This window comes from Acipenser ruthenus, chromosome 13 (assembly GCF_902713425.1).
Source record: "Acipenser ruthenus chromosome 13, fAciRut3.2 maternal haplotype, whole genome shotgun sequence".
NCBI lineage: Eukaryota > Metazoa > Chordata > Actinopteri > Acipenseriformes > Acipenseridae > Acipenser > Acipenser ruthenus.
Genome location: NC_081201.1, coordinates 7,124,668 through 7,149,005, shown reverse-complemented (window position 1 = coordinate 7,149,005; position 24,338 = coordinate 7,124,668). Strand labels below are relative to the sequence as shown.

General features: G+C 41.2%; 1 protein-coding gene across 1 annotated transcript; it reads right to left on the bottom strand.

Annotated features, from left to right (window-relative positions):
* Nucleotides 1–9: 9 nt before the first annotated feature.
* LOC117417958 (synaptotagmin-17) lies at nt 10–22,619 on the bottom strand. The gene is made up of 8 exons (XM_034030403.3): nt 22,454–22,619; nt 19,790–19,807; nt 14,441–14,589; nt 12,801–12,949; nt 12,043–12,665; nt 9,645–9,765; nt 8,929–9,084; nt 10–5,252 (listed from the first exon to the last, which is right to left on the bottom strand). Exons 1-8 carry the CDS (start codon nt 22,466–22,468, stop codon nt 5,056–5,058), a joined length of 1,428 nt encoding a protein of 475 aa, XP_033886294.1. The 5' UTR covers nt 22,469–22,619; the 3' UTR covers nt 10–5,055.
* Between the last annotated feature and the right edge of the window lie 1,719 nt (nt 22,620–24,338).

The following is a 24,338-nucleotide window of genomic DNA, read 5'->3' as shown; positions in this document are numbered from 1 at the left end:
TCTGCATAGATTCAGAACCAATTGAAGCCCTCCTAGGGACTTTTACTGAAAAGGGATTATATTGTGAAATAATTCCATAAACCATATTATTGTGCACTTCCAGTTGCTCACATTTGCAGGTTTATTTTTTATTTAAATTTTTTTTGCAAACATGTAATTTCATTTTAAAAAGTGACTTTCAGTTTGCATGCCTTATGTTTGCACTTACTAGGTCACCTGAAATTCTCTCTCCACTACTGCAATGCCTTATTTCCAATCATTAACCAACCAGCTGCCTCCCCTAATGACTGACATTCTTTGCAACTTAGTGACATGCTTTGACCCCGAAGGTGTTGCTGAGGTGAAATGACCTGAGAATCACAATTAGCAGAAGCACAATTAACAGGTTTGTTTTAATTAAAAACCACGAGAAACGAAACCAAGAAGACAAACATGTTGGCTAATGTCTTCTTCAGTGTAGCGACTCAGCTTAAAAGTAATTGCAAGCTAATAGAGTATAAATCACGACATTTATTTAGCTTGTCCCCAGTGAAATAAACAGACTTGCTCATTTGAGCTCTCAATACTCCCTGCTCACTCATCCGGAGGTGCTGGGGGCCCGAGTGACCCTGCCAGAGAAGAAGGGTGTGGGCTGAGATGAAGAGGAATGTCTAGGGGGCTCACGCAATCTCATTCAGTTCCAGCTTCAAAGGGACAGGGGTTCAGTCCTCGACCTGTCCATTAATTTTAAGGGACAGCTTCTGGGTTTTGGAGTTAGAAAGATTTGTTTTAATGAGGACTGGAGTCTGGAGATCAGTCTCCTGGTGTCTGATCTCCAGGAGAGCTTCTAGTGCCTCTGCATTTAACCCTTTAACACTTGAGCTGTGTTATCACTCTGCTGGCGTGACCATACCTGGAAACTAGAACACTAAGCAAACGTGTTTTAGGTAAAGGGGCCTTTCTGGAGTATTTTTAGAATGCTTTGTCATTGACATTCTGAGTTTTAGAGTTTTGTATTCTATCACAGTATGCTTCCCCTAATGACTGACATGCTTTGCAAAAGTCTGATAACCAAGTTAACCAAAGACAAAACTATGGTGTGAACTGCTCACCAAAGAATTCTGTTTTAGCATAACAAATTACTATTGTTTACTTGTGAAGACACTTTCTTAGAAATTGTTTTGTTAAACAAAGCGTGAGCTTCATGTCTAAAAGAGGCGATTCCTCCTATTGGGTTCACAGCTGAAAGAAGGCAAGACTTCAAAGAAAAATACAAGACTGCTGTGCTTGTCCAGCAGCAGAGCTGTATACATGGCACCAATATATCATCTTTATTGTCAATAAATATACACTTTATAATAAACCACACAGTATGCTGTGAGAACGTACAGAAGCTTATGACCTAGAGACACAGAAGACAGTAAACTAGCCTGCTTGCCTGAATAACAAGAACGAGCTGGATGGCAGCAGGGAGATGTTCTGCTTCAACACTGAGAGACCCAGGTCCCGGCACACACATGACTGTGGCTTTAAAGCCCATTAATCACGAGGCAACTTACTGTTCAACTGGTTGCAGGTGACTTTCTTAAGCAATTTGCACAAAGTAGCTCAAATAACATTAACCAGTTGACCAAAAGTGGTCTCGTACTTCATGGGCTTTTGACCCCATATACTGGTTGATTTCACAACAGCCAGTTGCTTGCAATAGTTTCAATGAGGTTCTTATCCCAGTACCTAGTTTCACCCCCAGGGGTCAGCAGTATCAAAAACAGCCAAGCTTCACAGAAATCAGCACTTCTTGGCTTCCCAATAAACAACCAAGGTGCTCTCAGGTTGCTTTGAGATACGCCACCACCAGTGGCCTGCAGCCCATTGCAAATAATTAACTGCTGTGAAGTTGCCATGGGTAAAGAATCCTTTTAGCTTATTGTTCTGTATCCTATCACCATGGAAACACAAAACAAAGGTTCTGACAGCACGTTTTCTCGATTCAGTAGCGATGGACACCAGGTAACAATTCAAAAGGCCATAGTTTGGCAAAACTGGAATAACAGCTTCTTAAAACAGTATGACAGAAAGTTATGGCACACAATAACAATATTGATAATAGTATCACAGGGTAAAATCAAGTAGTGCATCATAGGGTGCTAGGTGGTGGGTTAGAGCAGGGGTTCCCAACCCTGGTCAATTACTTAATTGAACCCTTAATTGAACTATTCATTAGCTTAATAAGACCCTTTTAACTGTTTTCAGCTTTTAAACAGTTGGCGATTTCAAGTTGCCGATACAACAAGTAACTTGAAATCAGCAACTTGTTAGGCGCTGAGAACAATTAAAAAGGTCTAATTGAGCACATTATTAGTTCAGTAATTGAGAACTCAGTGGGAATGAAAACCAGCAGACACTGGGGGTTAGAGTACCTGATGACAGTTTAATTTTTTTGACAAAATGGCCAATTTCCTCCTGCAGTACACATTTTATGGCTACATGGTCCCAGTTTGAACATACAGTACAGTAGTCTATCGTATACAGAGCCTTCCCTATGATGCACAAATGCTGATAAACCCTGTATATTACTGGATTTCGAAGAGGGGTTCAGAGAAAACGATGAAGCCAGTGTTCAGCACCCCTGTGGATCATTGTAATAAAACATTCTCTACTTTGTTACTGTGATCGTGAAGTGATATAACATGCCTTATTGGATTATGAAGATACAGTACATACATACAATCTAATTGTGGCTAAAGACATGGCACTACTCAGGACCAAGGTCATGCTATATTGGATTCAAACACAGTGTGCTGTACATTAAAACAAACAGTGAGAAATCTCCGTGCACCAGTAGAGGGACTCGGCACACTGGCTCCCTGGCTTCCGTTAAACCCTAGTAGGATTTTGGAACCTCTTCCAGTCCTACTGTGCAACTGCAGTGAAAGTACACACTGTGAATAGATTCCAGAATCCCGTTGCAGCATTTAGTAGGGAGCTGAGGACAGCCAGACCCAAAGATGAGAATATACGCACAGGAGAAGGAGAAGGACACACTAACACTGAAGCAACACTTGAGAGGCTACATCCCTAACCCTTTGAGAGGAAGAAGCCCAGCATGCCTTCTCCGGCCTGTATTGCTATGAGAATGCCTGAAGTGCATACCTTGTCTCGGCACGTAAAGGCCTAGTAAGCCACAACACAGCGAGTTTTTTACAGTAGGTTGCTGATAACTGGTTGCCAGAGATAAATTGGTCGTCTATCTCAAATGGATGCCACTACAGTAGCCATTCTCAATATTGCACAGAATGTGCACTCTGAATAAAGTAATCTCCTTGTCCTAGCAGAAGTCTCGTTGAGAGAGGATATGAATAAGCCTTTGCTTGCTGATGAGATCACAGTTTCCAGTTCAGCAGCTCTGAAGGTTTTACACTGTGTAAGGGCGTACTGCCTCATTTGAATCTGTCATTTCTTAGCGGGCTAATATGTCTTCATGTATTATTTCCAATTAGGAAAGTAGCACTGAGATCAATATTAGAGCGCCGCCTACTGGAACTGTTCCAATTGTATTCTGGCTCATTATCTGAACAAAGATGAATTTTAGAGGGCCTAAAACGTTAATCTCTTTAACATATTCTGCTGGAAGAAAAATACTTATGATTTACTGCCATAGCATGAAAATTACACCATGGGTAGATTTTTTTAAAGGGAGTCTCTTTCCTCCACCATCTTTGAAGGCAATAAATTTGTTCCGCTGCAGAAAGAAACTGTGGAAGCTGTATTTTTTTTCTAAATGAAACTACACTTTCCACAGTCCTCCATGGGGGACCCCAACACAGACTGACACACACACACACACATACTCATTACACAATCTTTAAGGGGGTCACAAAAGATAAAATACAAGAACTTTATTCATTATTTACAGGACATAAATGAGGTTAAGCAGTGTGTGTGCAGTTCGGTGTATATGCTAACAAGTGTTTATGTGCGTGTTTATGTAGCGGGGAGTGGGGGGAAGGGTTGTGATGAAATCTCGGTGCGAACAAAACACAATATACAAACACACATCCACACTACATACAAACTCTATACATCACTACCAACGTTTTAGGCGCACACCAATGCTGATTTCTGTCCACGGTTCTGATTGATGTTTTGTTTTTTATCCCCATTGAGTTTACATGGAGAGAAGACAGAAGCACGGACACAGGGCCCACATGAGGCTGTCCAGTGAGGTATGCAGGTTTTCAGTTTGCTTTCTTGAGAGGGTTGGGGGAGAGATGGGGGTGGGGTTGTAGCTGCAGTTACACTATTGCTCTCTCTCACTCTCGCCCTCTGTCACACACACTTCCACTCCTCACGTTCATTGTCTCTGGATTGAATTCACTAACCTTTGGCTCCAGATAGACATATGCTGACCTAATATTAACAGTATGCTATTTTTTAAGTGCAGATCATGTCATACTCATCTGTATGAAGCTGGATATGAAACCAGGATCTCCTGGCTCTTTGACTCTGCATAGCCTACCTCCCAATCATGCTGGATAAAGGAAGTCAACTGTTGTGGAAACAAAAACACCACAGAGCAAAATCTTATGAGCAAGTGGGGCCATCAATGGACAACATGAGTCTACATGTCATGGAGTGTGATGTAGATTACATCAATTAGGGCTTTTAGTGCTGAACATTTGTCTTAAGGAGAAAACATTAAAACAAAAGAAAGCTCTATTTCCACAGGGATCTCATGATAGTTGGTTAAGTTCTGATTATGTGATTCCACAACAGCATTGCAAAACAGCCAACTGACTTCACCCTGCACAGTATATACACCAACCCCACCTGCTGGACAGTTAATGAATTACAACTAACCGAAATAAATTAAAAATACCCAGGGAGAATACAGATTTAGCACACTAGATAATTTTGTCTATCTAAAGGTAGTTCAGATAAGTGAGCACATCTCTATCGCCAGCATAACAACTAAGTAAGGGCTTCTACATGCACCTACTGTTGGTAGTTTCAAAACAGTTAAAAAAAATGTTGTTCAGTCTCCGGTGAGTAAGGTGATGCAGAGCCCCCCACTGATCACGTGACCTCAAGCGAAGCCGGGGACACACGATCACACTCGGCCCGGGACCGCAGGCTGTGCCACTGCTCCACGGGGGTGCGGTGTGATGTCAGCAGACGCCGCCAGTGGCTGGACTCGGGGGGGCCGGTTGAGTACTGGCCAATCACAATGCGCCCCACAAAGTCGTTGCTGCTCTTCATGTTGTGGCCGTACACTGTGAAAATAAGAGAAGAGTGAAGGTAAACAATTAAATGAATCTGCAGGTGAATAATGAGCACTTAAACACTCCATGCTCAGCGCGCCAGCACTCACTCAAAATGAAGAAATACAAGCACACTCCCCCTCTCTCTCTCTCTCTCTCTCTCTCTCTCTCTCTCTCTCGCTCTCTCTCTCTCTCTCTCTCTCTCTCTCTCTCTCGCTCTCTCTCTCACACACACACATCTATTCTCGCTGTGTCTATGTTGCTAGCTCTGTCTCTAAATCTAATTTAGCTAATGAGGTAGGAGATAGGCATGGGGCATGGCTAATTCTATCAGGCTGTAAATCAGATCAATGGCTATCTACAGAAGAGCCAAACTTTCTATTCCGTTATTGGCTCCTGAATGAGCCCAGCGAAATGGCACACAGGGACCGAGCTCTGGGATTCGAAAGAAGGAAATAATTATCCTTGCTGGATATTCCCAGCTTGATCTGCACTAGAGTTCTTCTAAACTGAACTGCACCACCATGTTGGAAACTGTATGGATTCGATATTCAAACAATGATGTTTTTTTCCTGATAGGGACTGTGATGGGGTACACCCTGCCCTTGTGTGTATTGTATGGTTTTGTACTATTATTATTTGAATGTATTGTTTATGTGTGTAAAAACATGTTATTTTATTGTTAATTGTTTTAATCCATGCTAAACTCATGCAGTAGAAGAGAAACCTAAAGTGAAACCTAAAAGTAAACAATAGCTACGCATGCGTTTGTGTGTTTATTTTGGCCAGTGTGCCGTTTTGTTTTGTATAAATGTTTTGGTTTGTTTAAATATTTTATTTATTATGAAACGCACAACAGCGCTTTCATACCCTGCAGTGCTGACTGTGTGTCCATTCTCTTCCTGGCCTGACATCACCACCAGCCATCCTGGTCACAGGGTCCGATAAGAATAATGCAATTCTTTCAGGGCACTTTCCAATGCCTGATTATACACCTCACTCATTCTCTCTTTCCTGTACCCGTCAGCTTCTAAAAATGTATCTCCCTTTCTCTGCGCCTCTCCATTCTATATATAGCTGGCTTATTAATATTTAATGTTATGAGTCATTTACAGATGTACAAGAGCAGATTTATATAGTCAGGGAGAGTGAAGGAATGTTATCAGATCTGCATGAGATTGCTCATGTGTTGAATGATAAACTATGGTGAATGAATAGCACAATAGAGAGAAAAGAGAACAAGTCACATCACAGCTATAAACATCCCCTCAGGCCTAGTGCATACAGACTGTTCAACACACTGTTTACAAACTGGTGCATTCTGACATTACTAACCAGAGCAGGGGATATCCTTCATTCTGGGATAAAACTATAAGTACCTATAAGTCAACCAGACACACATTTTCAGCTAATGCCTTCAGCCGAAATGTCGGACTTCTTGTGCTCCTTTAAGGCTGCTACCCACCAGACGTGATGCAGCAAGCCAGACTGTGCAGAGATGCATTAAAATGAAAATAACCTATACTTTTGATAAGTATCTTTCACCCCACAGGTGACGCGACAGTCAACGCGGGAGCAGCAGCAGGGCGGCACTGGAGCGGCGCAAAATAAATAGGATTGAATCGTATTTTTTGCGATTTGTCATGCATCAACTAGGACATTGAGCAATCAGAGAACAGCTTCAATGCACGTGGTCCAGCAGGGTGAAGCAGCATCCAAAATGATGGAGGAAACAATAATACTTGCCGTGGAAAAATACCCAGAGCTTTATGACAAAGGTCATCACAATTATAAAGATACAGATTTGAAAGATAATATATGGGAGTCCATTTCGAAGGAACTGGATAAGCCTGTTGTGTATGATTTATTGCCATATGTGTTGAAATACCGTCAGAGAAGACACTCATAATTACCACATCATGTTGACGAATATGTACCAGTCTTGATCATAGTTTTGTCCATAGCAATTTTGAACAGTTGTATAGATCTGGCAGTTTTCAAACCTGTCACATCGCCTCTGTGTCGCTTCTGGTGCGTATGGTCATGTAGCTGCGAAAGTGTCTCATCACCAATTAAAAAATCGCATCACGTCTGGTGCTGGAGACCTTTCTAGTAAAGCTGTTTCTAGGAAGTTGGTGGGGGGTAAACATACACAGAGATCAAATGTTTTCCTCCCATCCCTCAGCCCCCTGACTCCCCTGGGGTCCCCGCGGAGCTGTGCCTGAGTGTCTTTAAGATGACGGAACATGACAGGTACAAGGACTCCCACCACGCTTCATTAGCCAGCCGCTAAGACACAGGCTGGATAAAAAACTAGAAACACCTGCAGTGCAGGTTCACCATGGGCGGCCAGGATGCTGCTGATTCAACAGAACAGGTTTGCATTAAATGCAAATAATTTGTTGTGAAGGAATTCATAACTATTCTGCAATGTCCATATAGTCATTCCTGTTGTGGTGGTTTGAGATGGACCTGTGGGTTTTAGGTGATATTTTAAAATATTTATTTTCCCATAAACAGCCTCCTTTTTGCATGTCGTCTTCTACATAAAAGGATGCAAGGCAATTCATTACGACCGCTGTTCATTGAAACAGTGAGAACAGGAAAAATCCATGTACAGTGAAATAGAAAGCAGATTCCAGATCCACACGGCCTCAGCCTCTCTTAAAGGACCTGCTGTGCTGATAGAGAGCAGGGGCCCATTTCACCAGCAGGATAAGTGCTTAATCAGCCCCCTGAAGAGCCAGGCTCAGTGGAGGAGAGTACAGCCAGGCTTGGGGGTTGGAGAGTACAGCCAAGCAGGCTTTAATTACAGCGCTTTTGTGTCTGGCAGATAAGAGGGAGTGCAGGGGACCATTTCCATTACTGATCGCTGGAGCTTTTGTCAGAAGATGCTAACGATCGCTGGCTGGGTTCGGAGCTGCCTGGCTGATAACATTTAACTGTACAGACAATAGCAAAGCACAGAAAAGCAGCTCTAACTCTGACTGAAAGACTGGGCTGAGTGCCATCCTCTCTGTACTACACTGCTCACAGACACATACTTACAAACAAGAGCCACGTGTACAGTATCAGACTGCACTGAGAATATTTAACAAGACAATCTCTATTGGTTGTAAAAAAAAGTCAGACTTAAATATCATTGCTCTATTGAGATATCCTTTTTTATAAGCTATTGACATATTTAAATGTGAGTTTTATATTAGTGTATAATAGCATTCGTGTATAATAGATTATATTGAGGTTCTCTTTAATCTTAGTTAATCTTGGTTTTAGTCGCATATTTAATTGATACAATTACTGTATCCATCTCATTCGTTTGTTTTATTACTGATGCTATTATTATTATTATTATTATTATTATTATTATTATTATTATTATTATTATTATTATTATTATTATCCAAAAAACAACCCAGAATAAAAAACCTGTTGTCCTATTTCTGGATTAATATTGTTGCCCCTTCTTTATAGTTTTATATTTATTTACACAGAATTAAAAATTCCAGCATTTGCTGTTAAATTGCTTGGCCAACGATAAACGCTCAGCCTCAGTAATTTTGCAGTGGCCTATGTTGCTGTTACTATGCAATTCCTTACACTTAGCTATGATTTACTACTCTTTGTTATGGTTTTACTATTACCGGGCTACTGAATACATTACAAAGGTGCATGCAGTGAGAGGTACCTGTGAAGACCAGGCTGGCATCCTGCAAGTCGTCCTGTGTGACCCGGAAGCTGAAGGACTCATTGTAGAAGGGGTCGATGGTGCCCCGCATACACGAGGTCTTCTTAGTCTTCACCAGCTTGAGCCCCGTCACCAGTTGGATCTTCACAAATGGGTCTGCCAGGGCAGGAGCTCAGCATTATTAAAGCAGTAATACCCGTAACAGAAGTCATTCACCGACCTTATTGCTATTATACGTAAATTAACCTATGGAACGATGCATTGTATCTCTGCTTTATTTTTTGCTGTATTTTTTTTATTGCACTTACACTGCAGTTATCATTTAGTAATATGTACTGCCTGCACTTAGCACACAGTTATAGGATTGTGAGGATGGATCTCCGTACAGTACCAACATGTTTGTAACAATTATTTTTTCACTTAGATTTTCCCGAAAATATACATTTTGTTTAAGTACATTAAATAATGTAACACAAGTGTAAGTGTAGTACAGTACAGTTCAGTTAATGTACCTGCATTGAGAAGTGTGTCCATTCTCTTTCTTATTGTGTGCAATGTCTATATATATATATATATATATATATATATATATATATATATATATATATATTCATTCATACTTTACATCCTCCAGGCCTGGGCAATAATCTACCAATCTGTGTATCTTAGTCATTGGTTGCTGCATTTATTCTAGTCCTGGAAGTCCCTCTGGTTACCTGATCCCTGACTCATGTCGGTCTGCAGCAGCTGCTTGGCTCGGATGATGTCCACGTTGAGCCTCCCAGCGCTGGGCAGGTAGTTGAGAGACAGCAGCAACTCCCCCAGCTCCACTTCATTCTGGAAACAACCAGGAGGTCTGGGTTAGACCTTTCTGTGCAGCTTCCACAGTTTCTCCATTTCACAGCTTGACCATGTCGTATTAGAAATGAAGGCACACACACAGTTGTCCAAGTCCAGATTTACTATTCTTAAAACCAATATAATGTTAAATAGTCATGTTTTAATCTTAGAAGCAGCCTAAGGACACATAAGAACCATCCAATGAATGTATTGGATTGTGTATTTCTGTTTTTTGCTTTTGCTTGGACACATTTCCCTTCTAAAAGTTTACCGTGGGATTTGTGCATGGTATTTTTGCAGTTTTCCCATGCTTTTCCCACGGTTATACAATGCATTTACCATAGTTTACCCTGGTTTGCCATGTTTATTAATATGCTGATTTATTATACTTTACTGTGGGATCACTAATTGTCTAAATCATTGTATAGTTCTAATTTTATAGAAAAAATGTATCATGCTTTATTTTTTGATGTAATTTATCACACAAGCTGTAGGTGTGTTCTGTGTGAGACCAACCCTCAGTCAACAGCAGGCAGGACCAAAGGTCTCTCAGTATCCACCATAAACCATAAAGCCAATAAGATGCCAGCTTATCAAACTCATATTTCTAATTCAAATCAATGGCTTCTTCTGTGGGGTGTGCTATTTGGAGCCTGTTAAAGGGGTTCATGCCCCATATAAACTGAAATCATTTTGAAATATAAGAGCTGGAGGTACTGCCTGTAAAATGCTATCAACAAAAATAAAATAATTTGCTTATTGGGCTCTCGAACAGAAAACCTGACTTCCTATACAGCTATACAACTGCTTCCAGTATGTAAGAATCCTGTGGATATATAATAAACAGACCATATAAAGAATCATAGTAAACTGAAAGTAGAAAAAGACTGAAGGACATTGCAGCCTTAACAATTGCTACTGGGTTATTTAAGATAAGGCTAGAGTGGTGCTAGATAACGAAATCTAAGAATGTAACGTGGCAGTGCAATCAGAATAATGTTGCTGTCTGAATCTGCTCTGCTGTTTCTGTCTTCTGTGATTTCAAGGTCATTTTAAAAATAAATACGTAGTCACAGCTGGGCTTTATCAGCACAGATTTTAGGGCAGTGCTGAAAATCTCCCCTTTGAAATAATACCTTCAATTCCACTTCAATTTTACTGGAAGACTGTTTTACTTTCTTTCTGTCAGCGTTTCCTACTGTACACAATTGACACCTGTGAAACAGTAATAAAAACAACCCTAACTGAAAATGATACAAATCCAAAATATATAGTTTAAGTTTGTAGTTTTTTTTTTTTTTACATTGCTGCTGTCTTCCAGTATACAATATAGATAAAGATTCTGCCCTCTTATGGGTTGAGACTGACAATTTACAAGCCCTGTTGGACTCAATCGGAGGTGATCTCATGACCCAGGTTCATATTAACAATATCAGCAGCTCTTTTTCCAATGGAGAACACAGACTGATGTTTTTAAAATTGGGGCTTAATAAACCAGCTAATGTGCTTATCTGTTCTAGACCGACTTGACAAAGCGGTGAAATGAAGCACCGGATCAAATCCTATCACATCAAAGGAAATCAATCGTCTACCGTACTGAAGAATGTGTTTGACTTCATAAAGGAATTACTTTTTTTCTGGCATCAAGCTGGACTGCACTGCTTTTGGAATATTTGAGTTATCTGAAATCTGTTTGCAGGAACAAGATTATAGTCAGTCGTTAACAGAAGGCCAGTTTTGAATAATCTGACATACGTGTGAGATTCCCGATCATTCACACCTTTTCAAGACACAGTTGCCTTTACCTACTAAGCTAAAGGTTAAGCTTTTAGGTGGTCAGGTATTGAAGTCAAGACTGTGTAAAAATGACCAAAGCAAGCTGCTCTGGATGAAGCCTTTAAAACAGATAGCTGGTGCAGCAGGATAATACCATTGCTATCATGAGCACTAATAACTAAGAATATAAAGCATTGGGACAGAGTTGGAGGCTGACCTGAGCGCAACAGAGTCACCAAAGAGGACTTCTACAAGTCAACAGCTCCCCCGATCATTGCCCAGATTAGCTTTTCTAATCGCATTTGTTTCTTTGTCTTTTAAAAATCTCTGTTTGATGACAGCCACTACAGCACTGCGCAATACGGTTTAAAGTCACCTTTCAGAATAGAAAGAACACACTAACAATAAAAGGATATAATAAACAGACAATAACAAATGTATTTTACTGTAAAATAAAAAATTAAACAATCAAATATCAGAAGAGCTCCATTGTCGTACCTGTGAACTGGGAACCAGTGCCTTCCACCAGTGCCCTCCTCTGACCAGGTCAATGTCGCACAGGGACATGGCCACCTTGCCGATGACGCAGTGGCGGGAGAACTTGTCGAAGTCGACGACGGAAAGCAGCAGGGTGCGCCGCTGGGCCTCCAGGAAGGGGATGTCGAAGGTGTAGCGCTCCTCGAAGACGGGGTTCTGCGTCTTGCGCTTAACGCCGGTCTGCCGGGAGTTCTTCTGGTCGGGCAGCAGGCACATCTTGACGTAGGGGTTGGAGTGGGCCATGTCCTGGCGTGAGCTATCGCAGGCCAGGGGTGGGGGCAGGTCGCGGGCCTCAATGACACGCACCGTCAGGTGGTTTTGCAGGAGGTCGTACTGCGTGCTGAAGTGCAGCATGCCCAGCTGGTAGCGTGACAGGATCTCCTTGTCGGTTAGGGAGTCCACGTCATCGCTGCTCGAGTCCACCGAATACAGCTGCGGCTCGAACTTGTGGAAGTAATCGTCCGCTGGCACGTAGGGCTTGCGCAGCACCGCGGGCTGGACTGCCTCCTTCTTGGAGCCCATGGCCCAGAACTCGATGGGCTTGATGTCGACCAGGGGAGAACTCGGCCTCCGAGACTCCAGACCTGGAAGGGAGTAAGAGAGAGAGCGTCCCACCTCAGGGAACAGATCTGGGACTGGGATGCAGTGCGGCACTGTAGTTAGAGAAGAGGGACTGGGATGTAGTGTGGCCTGTCGGTGCTATAGAGGTCTGTACTTACTGGAGACTCTGCGTGTGAGGCTGTAGGTGGAGCGGGAGGTGTCAGAGCTGGATCTCCGCCGGTCCGGGGAGGCATCCTGGGGCGTCACTGGTGGGTCACTTGCTGTGTTGTCCGAGTCCCCATCCTTTTCCTCATTTTTGTCATTGACTCTGATAGGGAAAGTTTTAAGGAGGTTTAGTTTCATTTCCTTGATTCATTTCATTTACAATATCTTCATTGCTATAGTTTTCACATGGCAGGGAAATCTCTAACATGTGACTTTGGGAGTGCGAGCGCCAGTGTCTGGACAGGAACCAACATTTGCAGTGCCAAGATCGCAAAAAAAAAAAAAAATCCATCTGTGGTGTGATGGGGAGAATATTTACAACCCAGATGGAATATGAGGTGGAGAGAGGTGCGGTTCTAAAAAGCTTACAGATATGATACAGGATCGAAATGCCTAGGCTGAGACAAGTGTGGCCTAGTTTTTAAAGCTGAGGGACTGGCCACGTGGTTAGAGCTAAAGGACTGGGAGACAGTGTGGCCTCATGGACAGTGCTGTGCGACTGGGAGACAGTGTGGCCTCATGGACAGTGCTGTGCGACTGGGAGACAGTGTGGCCTCATGGACAGTGCTGTGCGACTGGGAGACAGTGTGGCCTAGTTTTGAGCAAGACCCTAGAAGGTTTGTAAATGTTATTTTAACACAATTCTGAGTGGAACAATCAAAAAATGTGCTGACAAGGAATATTTGCATGAATCCCTCAACAGTAAGATCTCTCAAGCCCTGTAACCTCCTGCCCTCAAGAGACTGACGTAAAGACTGAGATCAATGGGTGATCTGGGGTGTTTATGAAATTAAATGTTTTATATCTTCCCTGCAGAAATGTATTCAAATAATAAAAAAATGACAAGTAATAACTTATGTCTTCTCTACTTCATCCTACGCATTATTTTCCATAAATAGCCAACTGTCACTTCAAAATATCTAGTCAGCTGAGTAGCGTGGAGACTATTTTGAATATAAAATCACATCAACACATTAAAAAGTGTAAAAGACGATATCTTAAAAAGGTAATCCAGTATTGTATTAGTACGGTATGTTTGTTTGTTCGTTATTAAAATCCTTTCCCATTAAGATGAGTTGTCTGGTTTTATGGGTGTCTCAGGATGCAGCAGCAGTACATTCACTCAGCACACTAATTAACAACATACAGGAAACTAATTTACACCAAGGCTTTAGGTAATCCTTTGGTTTAAATGGGACACATTAAATTATCTTTGAATCTCTACTGGTAAAAAGTTCCATTTAAAAAGCATTATTTCAATACTAGTGTAAACGTAAGGCCAGCCCACACACGCCCACCCCCACCCCCTCCACACTTCCCCAAGGACAGCGCAAGACTGCATACAGAATTGCCTTTTCAAACCCGTCTCACTGGGAGTTTAAACAGACTTCCTGGCCTCGCCCTCTCTTTAAACACAGCCCACATGGACTGATGAATAACAGCAGCCTGCAGACGAGGTGACTCACGCAACCTTTTCTCACTCTCGGTTTTCTGGGGCTTGGAATTTTTTTACACTCCGCTTGTCATGAAGCTATTCAACAAGTGGCAATGCAGTGGCACTGATTTGGCAATATAATGGTTCTCAGGTACTCACAGCCAGGGGGGTGTCTGTGCAGGGAAGGGTCCCAGGATCTCCACCTCCTCGTCGCTGGGCTGGCAGCAGCTGCACTCCCAGCATGACTGACAGCAGTCCTGGCATGTCCAGCGGCACAGCAGGAAGTTGGACAGCTTGGACAGGAGTCCCTGGACAGCAGGACAGAAAGAGAACGGGAATGAGTCCTGCTCAGCCTACCCTGGCCTCACTCTCGTTCCATATGAGACACAATGTGTCGTATTCGTAAAGGATTACCGTGACAGCAATTGAACTTCTGTGTGTTCGCCAGCACGCTATGCTTTATGAAAAATGACTTGCTGTTACACCAACAGTGCCAGTCTCTGTGGCAAATCACGCAAAAGCTCATAAAATCAGATATGCGCTTGTGTGTGTGTCAAATAAAAATAATAATAATTTAAAATATCCAATTAAAATCGCAAACAATGTAATGATTATTCAAAGGGTCATCATTACACAGGGATTCCTCATGATGTACAGCTTAAATAAACCACACCTGTCATGCACTTAGGAATAGAAAATTATTATAAAAATCGCAGTCACAAAAAATCCAGCAGCATTTGTGCGTGTCTCTATGTGTGTATATGTTTGAGTGTGTGGGATCATGGATGTATACGTATGTTGTGAATGTGTGTACCTGTGTATATATACCATTTATGTATCCATTATAAAAAATTCTGGCAACTCACCATATGTACACCCCAAAGTCCCCTGCCACCCTGTGTGATGTTCCTGTCCCAGCAGTGTGGAGAGCTCCCACTGTCTCAGCAAGAGAGTGAGTATATGAGTGTGTGTGTGAGGCGTGAGATCCTACTGCCTGGGTGTTCTCTCTCTGTTTGCTTGGTCTGTATGCAAACTCTCTCCCAGCACCCTTTAGTTAACACTATGGATCTGTTGGGAATGTCAGTCAGCCACCTGTCTCTCTGAACTACCTGTATCGTGGCTCTGCATACCTGAGCCACTTCACAATAAGAGTTTCACTGCATCCAAAACTATAAAACATTCAATGGTGGTATAGTATTACAAAAATCCCTATTAAAAAATATATAATAAAATAAAAATCGATGTTATCGCTCCTGGAAACCTGCTGATTGAATGCAGTGATGTTATTTTGTATTTTATTTGTTGTAGTTGGAAGGCAAACAAATACAGATCTGCTGCTATCCAATATTCACAATCCAGTGTCAGGCAGAGGAAGACTTTTGAATTAAATAAATGCACTGAGGTAGTATGTTTGACTAGTATTAGTCAGCAGGAGACACACCTTTGCTTGATATTCTTTGCAAGAGTACTTGGCATCTTTACTATACAGAAAGTACAATAGCAAAATGATATGTCCAACACACAGAGGCAGATTTTCCAATGCCAAAAAGCAACTTGTGCCATGAAATTCACCTTCTGAATTACATTTTACAACCTTTTTCTAATATACACAGTTGTATTTTTCCTTTTTCAAATAATTTTAAAAAACTGCATTTTGCAGAATACAGATCTAAAGTGCTGCATTAATCACAAACATCAAAAAACATTAAACGCAAAAAGAGGTCAAATATCTCTAGGTTTCCTTAACTTCTTTTAAGAAACAGGTATTCAAGCAACATCACAGAGAATGACGGCGTTTACATGGACAAGTCATGACAGTTTTCGGCACAATGTTTTTGCCTTACTAAGCTGAGCAGCTTCATTCACTGGCAGTTCTATAGGCGGGGTACCAGGCTGAGCACTCTAATGTTCCTGTACACATCTGTCAGTCCCTATACCCTGCATCTGCTCAGAGAAGCCAGTGACTGCTGGTCCCTATACCCTGCCTCTGCTCCGAGAAGCCAATGACTGCCGGTCCCTATACCCTGCCTCTGCTCCGAGAAGCCAGTGACTGACGGTCCCAATACCCTGCCTCTGCTCCGAGAAGCCAGTGACTGCTGGTCCCTATACCCTGCCTCTGCTCCGAGAAGCCAGTGACTGACGGTCCCAATACCCTGCCTCTGCTCCGAGAAGCCAGTGACTGCTGGTCCCTATACCATGCCTCTGCTCCGAGAAGCCAGTGACTGCTGGTCTGCAGCTGCGGTAGAAGTGCCAGGCGCAGAATCCGCTTAACACAAACACACATTATAATGAAACGTGGATGTCTTGTAATATTATAAACATTCAAACAAAAGTCTTTATTTAAATATATACAGTACTGTGCAAAAGTTTTAGGCAGGTGTGAAAAAATGCTGTAAAGTAAGAATGCTTTCAAAAAAAGACATGTTAATAGATTATATGTATCAATTAACTAAATGCAAAGTGAGTGAACAGAAGAAAAATCTAAATCAAATCCATATTTGGTGTGACGCCCTTTGCCTTCAAAACAGCATCAATTCTTCTAGGTGCACTTGCACAAAGTCAGAGATTTTGTAGGCATATAGTCAGGTGTATGATTAAACAATTATACCAAACAGGTGCTAATGATCATCAATTCAATATGTAGGTTGAAACACAATCATTAACTGAAACAGAAACAGCTGTGTAGGAGGAATAAAACTGGGTGAGGAACAGCCAAACTCAGCTAACAAGGTGAGGTTGCTGAAGACAGTTTACTGTCAAAAGTCATACACCATGGCAAGACTGGGCACAGCAACAAGACACAAGGTAGTTATACTGCATCAGCAAGGTCTCTCCCAGGCAGAAATTTCAAGGCAGCCAGGGGTTTCCAGATGTGCTGTCCAAGCTCTTTTGAAGAAGCACAAAGAAACGGGCAACGTTGAGGACCGTAGACGCAGTGGTCGGCCAAGGAAACTTACTGCAGCAGATGAAAGACATATCATGCTTACTTCCCTTCGCAATCGGAAGATGTCCAGCAGTGCCATCAGCTCAGAATTGGCAGAAAACAGTGGGACCCTGGTACACCCATCTACTGTCCGGAGAAGTCTGGTCAGAAGTGGCCTTCATGGAAGACTTGCGGCCAAAAAGCCATACCTCCGACGTGGAAACAAGGCCAAGCGACTCAACTATGCACGAAAACACAGGAACTGGGGTGCAGAAAAATGGCAGCAGGTGCTCCTGGACTGATGAGTCAAAATTTGAAATATTTGGCTGTAGCAGAAGGCAGTTTGTTCGCCGAAGGGCTGGAGAGCGGTACACGAATGAGTGTCTGCAGGCAACAGTGAAGCATGGTGGAGGTTCCTTGCAAGTTTGGGGCTGCATTTCTGCAAATGGAGTTGGGGATTTGGTCAGAATTAATGATCTCAATGCTGAGAAGTACATGCAGATACTTATCTATCATGCAATACCATCAGGGAGGCATCTGATTGGCCCCAAATTTATTCTGCAGCATGACAACGACCCCAAACATACAGCGAAAGTCATTAAGAACTATCTTCAGCGTAAAGAAGAACAAGGAGTCCTGGAAGTGATGGTATGGCCCCCACAGAGCCCTGATCTCAACATCATCGAGTCTGTCTGGGATTACATGAAGAGAGAGAAGCAACTGAGGCTGCCTAAATCCACAGAAGGACTGTGGTTGGTTCTCCAAGATGTTTGGGCCAACCTACCTGCCGAGTTCCTTCAAAAACTGTGTGCAAGTGTACCTAGAAGAATTGATGCTGTTTTGAAGGCAAAGGGTGGTCACACCAAATATGGATTTGATGTAGATTTTTCTTCTGTTCACTCACTTTGCATTTTGTTAATTGATAAATATAAACTATTAACATGTCTATTTTTGAAAGCATTCTTACTTTACAGCATTTTTTCACACCTGCCTAAAACATTTGCACAGTACTGTATATCTATTACTTATTGCACAATATGCTAATTGATACTAACCATTCATTCCAGTTCTGTGCGGTGGAAGAAGAGGTGGAGCTCTGTTGTTCCTGGGACATCTTAAAAGAATTATGGAAAGATGACGACTACGACTACTACAACTACTACTACTAGTAATAATAATAATATATTTATTTCTATATAGCGCCTTTCATAGTGGACCACCATCACAAAGCGCTTTACAGAGGTAGGCTGTGAACTGTGTAATATATGCAGAGTCACTTACAAGAGGATACTGATGGATTTAATTTTTAATTCTTTGTTTTATTGTTTATCAGAAGAAAAAAGAAAATGAAGACAAAGACTGAGGAGGGAGCAGAGAAGACAAAGATAGATGTTTAAGTAAAGGTACTGTATGAGAGGGAAGGGGCATCTTGAACCAGATATGGAGAAGCATTGTAGTGAACTGGGTATCATTTAGTGATGAATGAACATTGCAGAAATAAGTGTTACCCTGCTTGAATTATTTTCATTTATCACTGCGAGAATATTCCAAAATGATGATATATTACCCCATTTTCTTTGCTGGTTTTCAATATTAGGAAGTTTTAATAGATATAATGTTGCGTAAGATTACATTGTGCATTTTGGAGTTTCGAAGCGAATGCCAGTTTGATGGCGGGAATTCTGCGTAGCAGCTCGGTTGCCTATTTGGGAGCTGTAGTTCATTATCAAGAAGAGACTAGGAATGTGAATGAGTTTAAGAGTGCAGGGACCAAGGAAGGGAACCAAATATAAATACAACACTGTCAAGTAGGTTTATGAGTAAACGTTAGCGGCAAAAAGGTGTATGTTTACAAGTTTTACGAGCAAGTTAATAAACACCTTTTAACACGGGGTTGGCGATTTTTTTTAGTTTTTTTTTTTTTTTTTTTTTTTTAAATCAAATTTGTTTGATTTAAATTAGATTTTTTAAAAATTTGTAGTACCATAGTTGTAGCTCTACAGTACCTCCAAACTGTAAATTTAAGGATGTTGGAAATGGTGGTTTGTGAATAGTTACATACCAAACTAAATTACTACTACGACTACGACTACTACTACTACTACTACTAATAATAATAATAATAATAATAATAATAATAATAATAATAATAATAATATGAGGTTAAAAGTTTGGTTAGTTGTGCTTTTGCATTTATACAAACATAAATAATAGGCTATACGAGAGATTTACATTTGCAGCGTCTTTTGCGTTCTTTCTTGTGTATGTGTGGTTTGGTACGGCTTTGCTGAGGAATAGTGAGATTCTGCCAGTTAAACGGGATCTTGACTGCTGAAATCTCGTGAGTCACAAGCACGATTCCTGCTCCGGTTTATATGTTGTTGTTTTTTTATCGCGAGTAAGCGATTGACCTTGCCCTAAAGCCTCGCTGACCCAAAGACGTTCTTTTGCTGTTTCACTATGTATTCGCGCGACAACGTCACACATGACTGTAGAGTCGATTTTCACGTGCATGTAAACCCAGCCATTGTCTACATCCTACTTGAAAGGGCTAGAATAAAGGACCCAAGAAGAGCTTGACTCACCTCGTTGATGGGTTCCAACTGTCCTTTTTCAGAGCCACAGAGAGAGAGAGGGGGAGAAAAAGAGGAAAACATTTTAGTGATAATCAGGGTAATGAGTCGAAGTAGCCCTCCCAATATACATAAATAAAACATGCCTAAGGTTTCCTGTATCACAGTATTATTATTATTATTATTATTATTTATTTCTTAGCAGACACCCTTATCCAGGACGACTTACAATCGCAAGCAAATACAAATACATTCAAGTGTTACAATATAAGTCATACAATAAGAACAAGAAAAACAATAATTCTCAAGTGTGACAAACCACAATTCAATAATACAGCAGATAATAGTGAAAGTTACATCAGGATATGATTAAATAGTGATAGTTACATCAGGATATGATTAAGTACAAAATACTACAGATTAAACACTTGGCAGATTACAATATTCTGAGGTACAGGATTAAATGCAGTAAAATAGGGGGCAGATAAGAGCAAAATAAAGCATATTTAAATGTAATGTAAGAGGCAATGACATCTATATGGTTTGATGCAGCTGGCAAAAACAATACAATCAAAATCAGTAAGATAAAGGGGCTGGTTGTTATTGTGGATATTCTCCTTCATACAAGTTTACCACAGTATTCTCATTTGCTTTACCGTACCTTGCTGTTCTATAAAATGCATAGCTATGCTTTACCATGCTTTCACGATACCATATTATACTTTGCTATGTTTTTTATTATGGTACACTTTTATAAGGGATGCTTGTCATTAGAAATACTACTACAACTGCAACTACCACTACCATTACTACTACTCCTACCAATGTACCCTTAGTGCTAGTGTCTTCTCTGGGTTGTAGTAGTACTCTGTGTTGTGTGTGTTTCTGATGATTTGTGTGGATCTGCAGGTCGTTGCTACAAACACCTGTAAGCACTGATGGGGTCTCAAAAGCTCTGCAATCTATTCTCTTAGCCACGCGACACAGAAACACACAATTTTTTTTCCCTCTCACTCCCTCCTCATGGTGTTACAAATTTCATCTAATTTTTTTTTTCATTGTGTCTGTTTACTACGTTTCTTTGAAAGCAGAAACCTTTTCTGTTTGTTTTTTTTTTATTCCCCACTGCTTGCTTTACAGGAGGGACACATGGTTCCCCCCTTTCCTTGTCAGATGCTTCCCACCATTATGTCAGCTTGCTTCCGATAGTACCTGCAGCAACACTGTAATGACATCTTCAAGCTCTATGAACGCTCAGGAATCCGAGGCTTATAATGTCAAAATCCACTTCAATGGGTAACATTTAATATAATACCATAGCTGCCTTAATTGCAGGAGATGTGTATATATGATGCAATTTCCTAAAGTGCCCTAGATAGTATTGCCGGTGTCTTCTACATGTATGCTGTGGGATTGTAATAGTAAAAGCAGTAAGATCACATGTAAGATAAAGCGTACTATATTGTTTTTCATATGGGTCTCCACCCTCCTCTTCAATCTCACAGCTGCTACCCTCTGCATCAGGAGCTCAGTGTTGTCTTTGCAATTAGCTGTAGCTGTAACCATGGCAACACAGGCTGGAACACTGACGCACCAAACACCCCCCCCCCCCCCCCTTCTACTACACTACAAACAGGATTATTATAAGAAAGGGTGAAAATGACACAACTATGTTCATGAAACCCCCCTATACATAACAGAACACAGCATCAACCAAAAAATACAAGAGAACAGTACAGCCAGGAAAACAGCACACAACTGACCTTTCACCACAAGCTGGCAGTGTCTGTGTGACAGGGATAAGCAGGCACAGAGACAGACTGACAGACTGATAGATGAGCGGGTAACATATACATGGAAATAAAATATAAACCAGTGCATCAACCTCTCTCTCTCACACGCACACACACGCGCGCACACACTCACACACACACGCACACACACACACACACGCACTAAACCAAAATATCAGGTAGAAATTCTACCAGCAAGAAACGGTGATGCACACATTCGGTACTGGGTCTTTAAATCTTGCAACCTGTTGGTGTTTTCATTTTCATTTCTATTAAAACCAAACTGCTATAGAAGTATTTGTTCCCTTAATGATAATTGTAGTAACCATTCTTTTAGATAGAAAACAAGAGGGTGGACAAGTAATTGATCAAATGCAGATTAGCAAAAACAAAACCCAGACAAACGTATTCTTATAAAAAGCCACTTGTTAATGCATTTTAAAATGGCAGGTTATTCTTTTTCATGAATGGAAATTATTCACATTAAATTCAAACAAAATTAAGATGAAATATTGGAGAGTTAAGGAGCATTTTGTTTGTGTGTTCATTTTTAGATTATTATCATAAATGAGATATGCCAAAATGCATTATAAACTGGAAATATATATATATATATATATATATATATATATATATATATATATATATATATATATATTTTTTTTAAATATATATATATTTTTTTTAAAAATCCAAAATGTACATAGATATTATCCATAAAATAAAATGAAATAATAATATTGATAGAATCAAATAGAACAATTTTGACAGAATGTGGGGGTGAGGGATAGATGAGCAAGAAGGTGACAATGTATCCTCTGATGTCTCTGTCTGAAATGAATGATGCCAGGTAATTGTGAAATATAGAGTAGTTCAAACCCACCTGTATATACGCCATCCTGACTTCAGACTCTCCCTAGTTCTTCAGAGCAGATCCAGGAGAGCATGTTCCACTTTCCCCTTAAAATCATCAGACGTGACTTGGTTGAGTGATTTAGCACTGACCAGGCCCGGCATACTTCTCCATCCTCAGGCAAACCATTCCTAGAACGACAAGCCCCCACCCCCACCCACCTACCCAGCCTCCCCCTCCTTCCCTCCCTCCCTCCCTCCCTCTCTCTCTCCTTAGTCTCTGCTCTCTCACTTCTTACAAACACACGCACGCATAAACTCTCTTTCCCAGTCTCTCTATGCCCCCACTCCTGTGTCCAACTGGGGCTACCTAGAAACAATTAAGTGAGACCGTCTTCCAAAGCTGCACCTAAAAACCTTTTCACTGCCTAGCCTCGCTCACCAACCACACTGACTGCTGTAGTTTTTAATAAAAGACGAGAGAGAGAGAGAGAGAGAGGACAGGAGCAAGCCCCCTTATCGGGTGCCTGCTGCCACAGTGACACATCACAGGCAGGACCTGAGTGCTGGCAGTCTGTCTCAGGCAAATGCAGTCTGCACTGGGGAGTGATTGTGCTTGCATGTGCCTGTGTTCCACCCTGGTGTCTGCAACCTGACCAAGCTGTTCAATCCATGTAGTTTACGAAAGGGAAAAGTGCATATTCACAGGAACCATGGTAACTGCTCCCAAAGCCCCATCTCATGCTGCTGCTGTTGCTCTGTTAGTCTCCATTCTCTAACTCCTCTCCTGATGGAACTGGCATTACCGGCTCAGCATCCACCATCTATATATTCAACATCGCTTTCTCTGAATGTGATGTTAAATACATTACAAGCTCATCTATGTCAGTTTTACAATATAATGTACAAGAGGAGATTGTATACTGATTTATGTTATTCTGTTGTATATATACACAGTGTCTGCATACACTATATAGTATTTACAGTATAGGGATATGTATGCATTGCATGTATTAAAAGCTTCACTTACCTGTTGCAAGTTACATTTGTCAAGATTTTATAGAGCTGATAGCAGGCGTTCAGTTGACAAGTGTTTTCGTATCCAAGACTCCACACATTACCGGCGCATTACTGTAAAGAACAGTTTTGAAAGTGATGGCTTGATGAGCCATTCTGAAGTACACTGAAGAAATCTTCCACCCCCAAGTTCCCAAAAGGAATCAGAAGCATTCATCACTGAGGAATACCCGCACATCTCTCCAGAATAATTCAAACTGGCCTTATATGTTTATTGTTATCTCCCTCTCTGTATTATAGGCATTACCTCTGTCTCTGCCTATAGGACTTGGAATAGAAAAATGCTGTCAATGGGGTGTAGTGTTCCCGTGGGAAAATAAACACCAAATATTGAATCAGCTATGACATGTCATACACGATGGACCAGAGCCAGAAGGAGACCTCCAGCTAATACATAAACAGCATGATTCGCACAAAAAGATCAAATATTGATTAGTTTAATTGTTATTTGCCTTTACATTTGTTTCTAAGAAAAAAAAAGTTGAACAGATGAATACAAAATATGGTGTGCTGAAATCAGATTTATGAAAAGTGCTTCATTGTTCTAAGGTATTCTCACATAATCGCTGTAGACAAATAAGTGTATCAAAATGTAATTATCTACTTATTATAATCCTTGTAAGAAGAGTCTCTGACGAGCCTCTTGTCTGTTTCACTACAATATGCCAACTGGCTGCAAGAGGTTTCCTGTCTTTGGAAGGTTCACAGTGCCCTCTGGTGGTGGAATCACATCTCTGCAGGACAGTTCTCTGCTTCACCAGTAAAAGCATTGAAGATACCCAGGATCCAATGGCCATTGCAATTATGTTTTCTCATTTGCAGTAAATAAACTTCGCAGT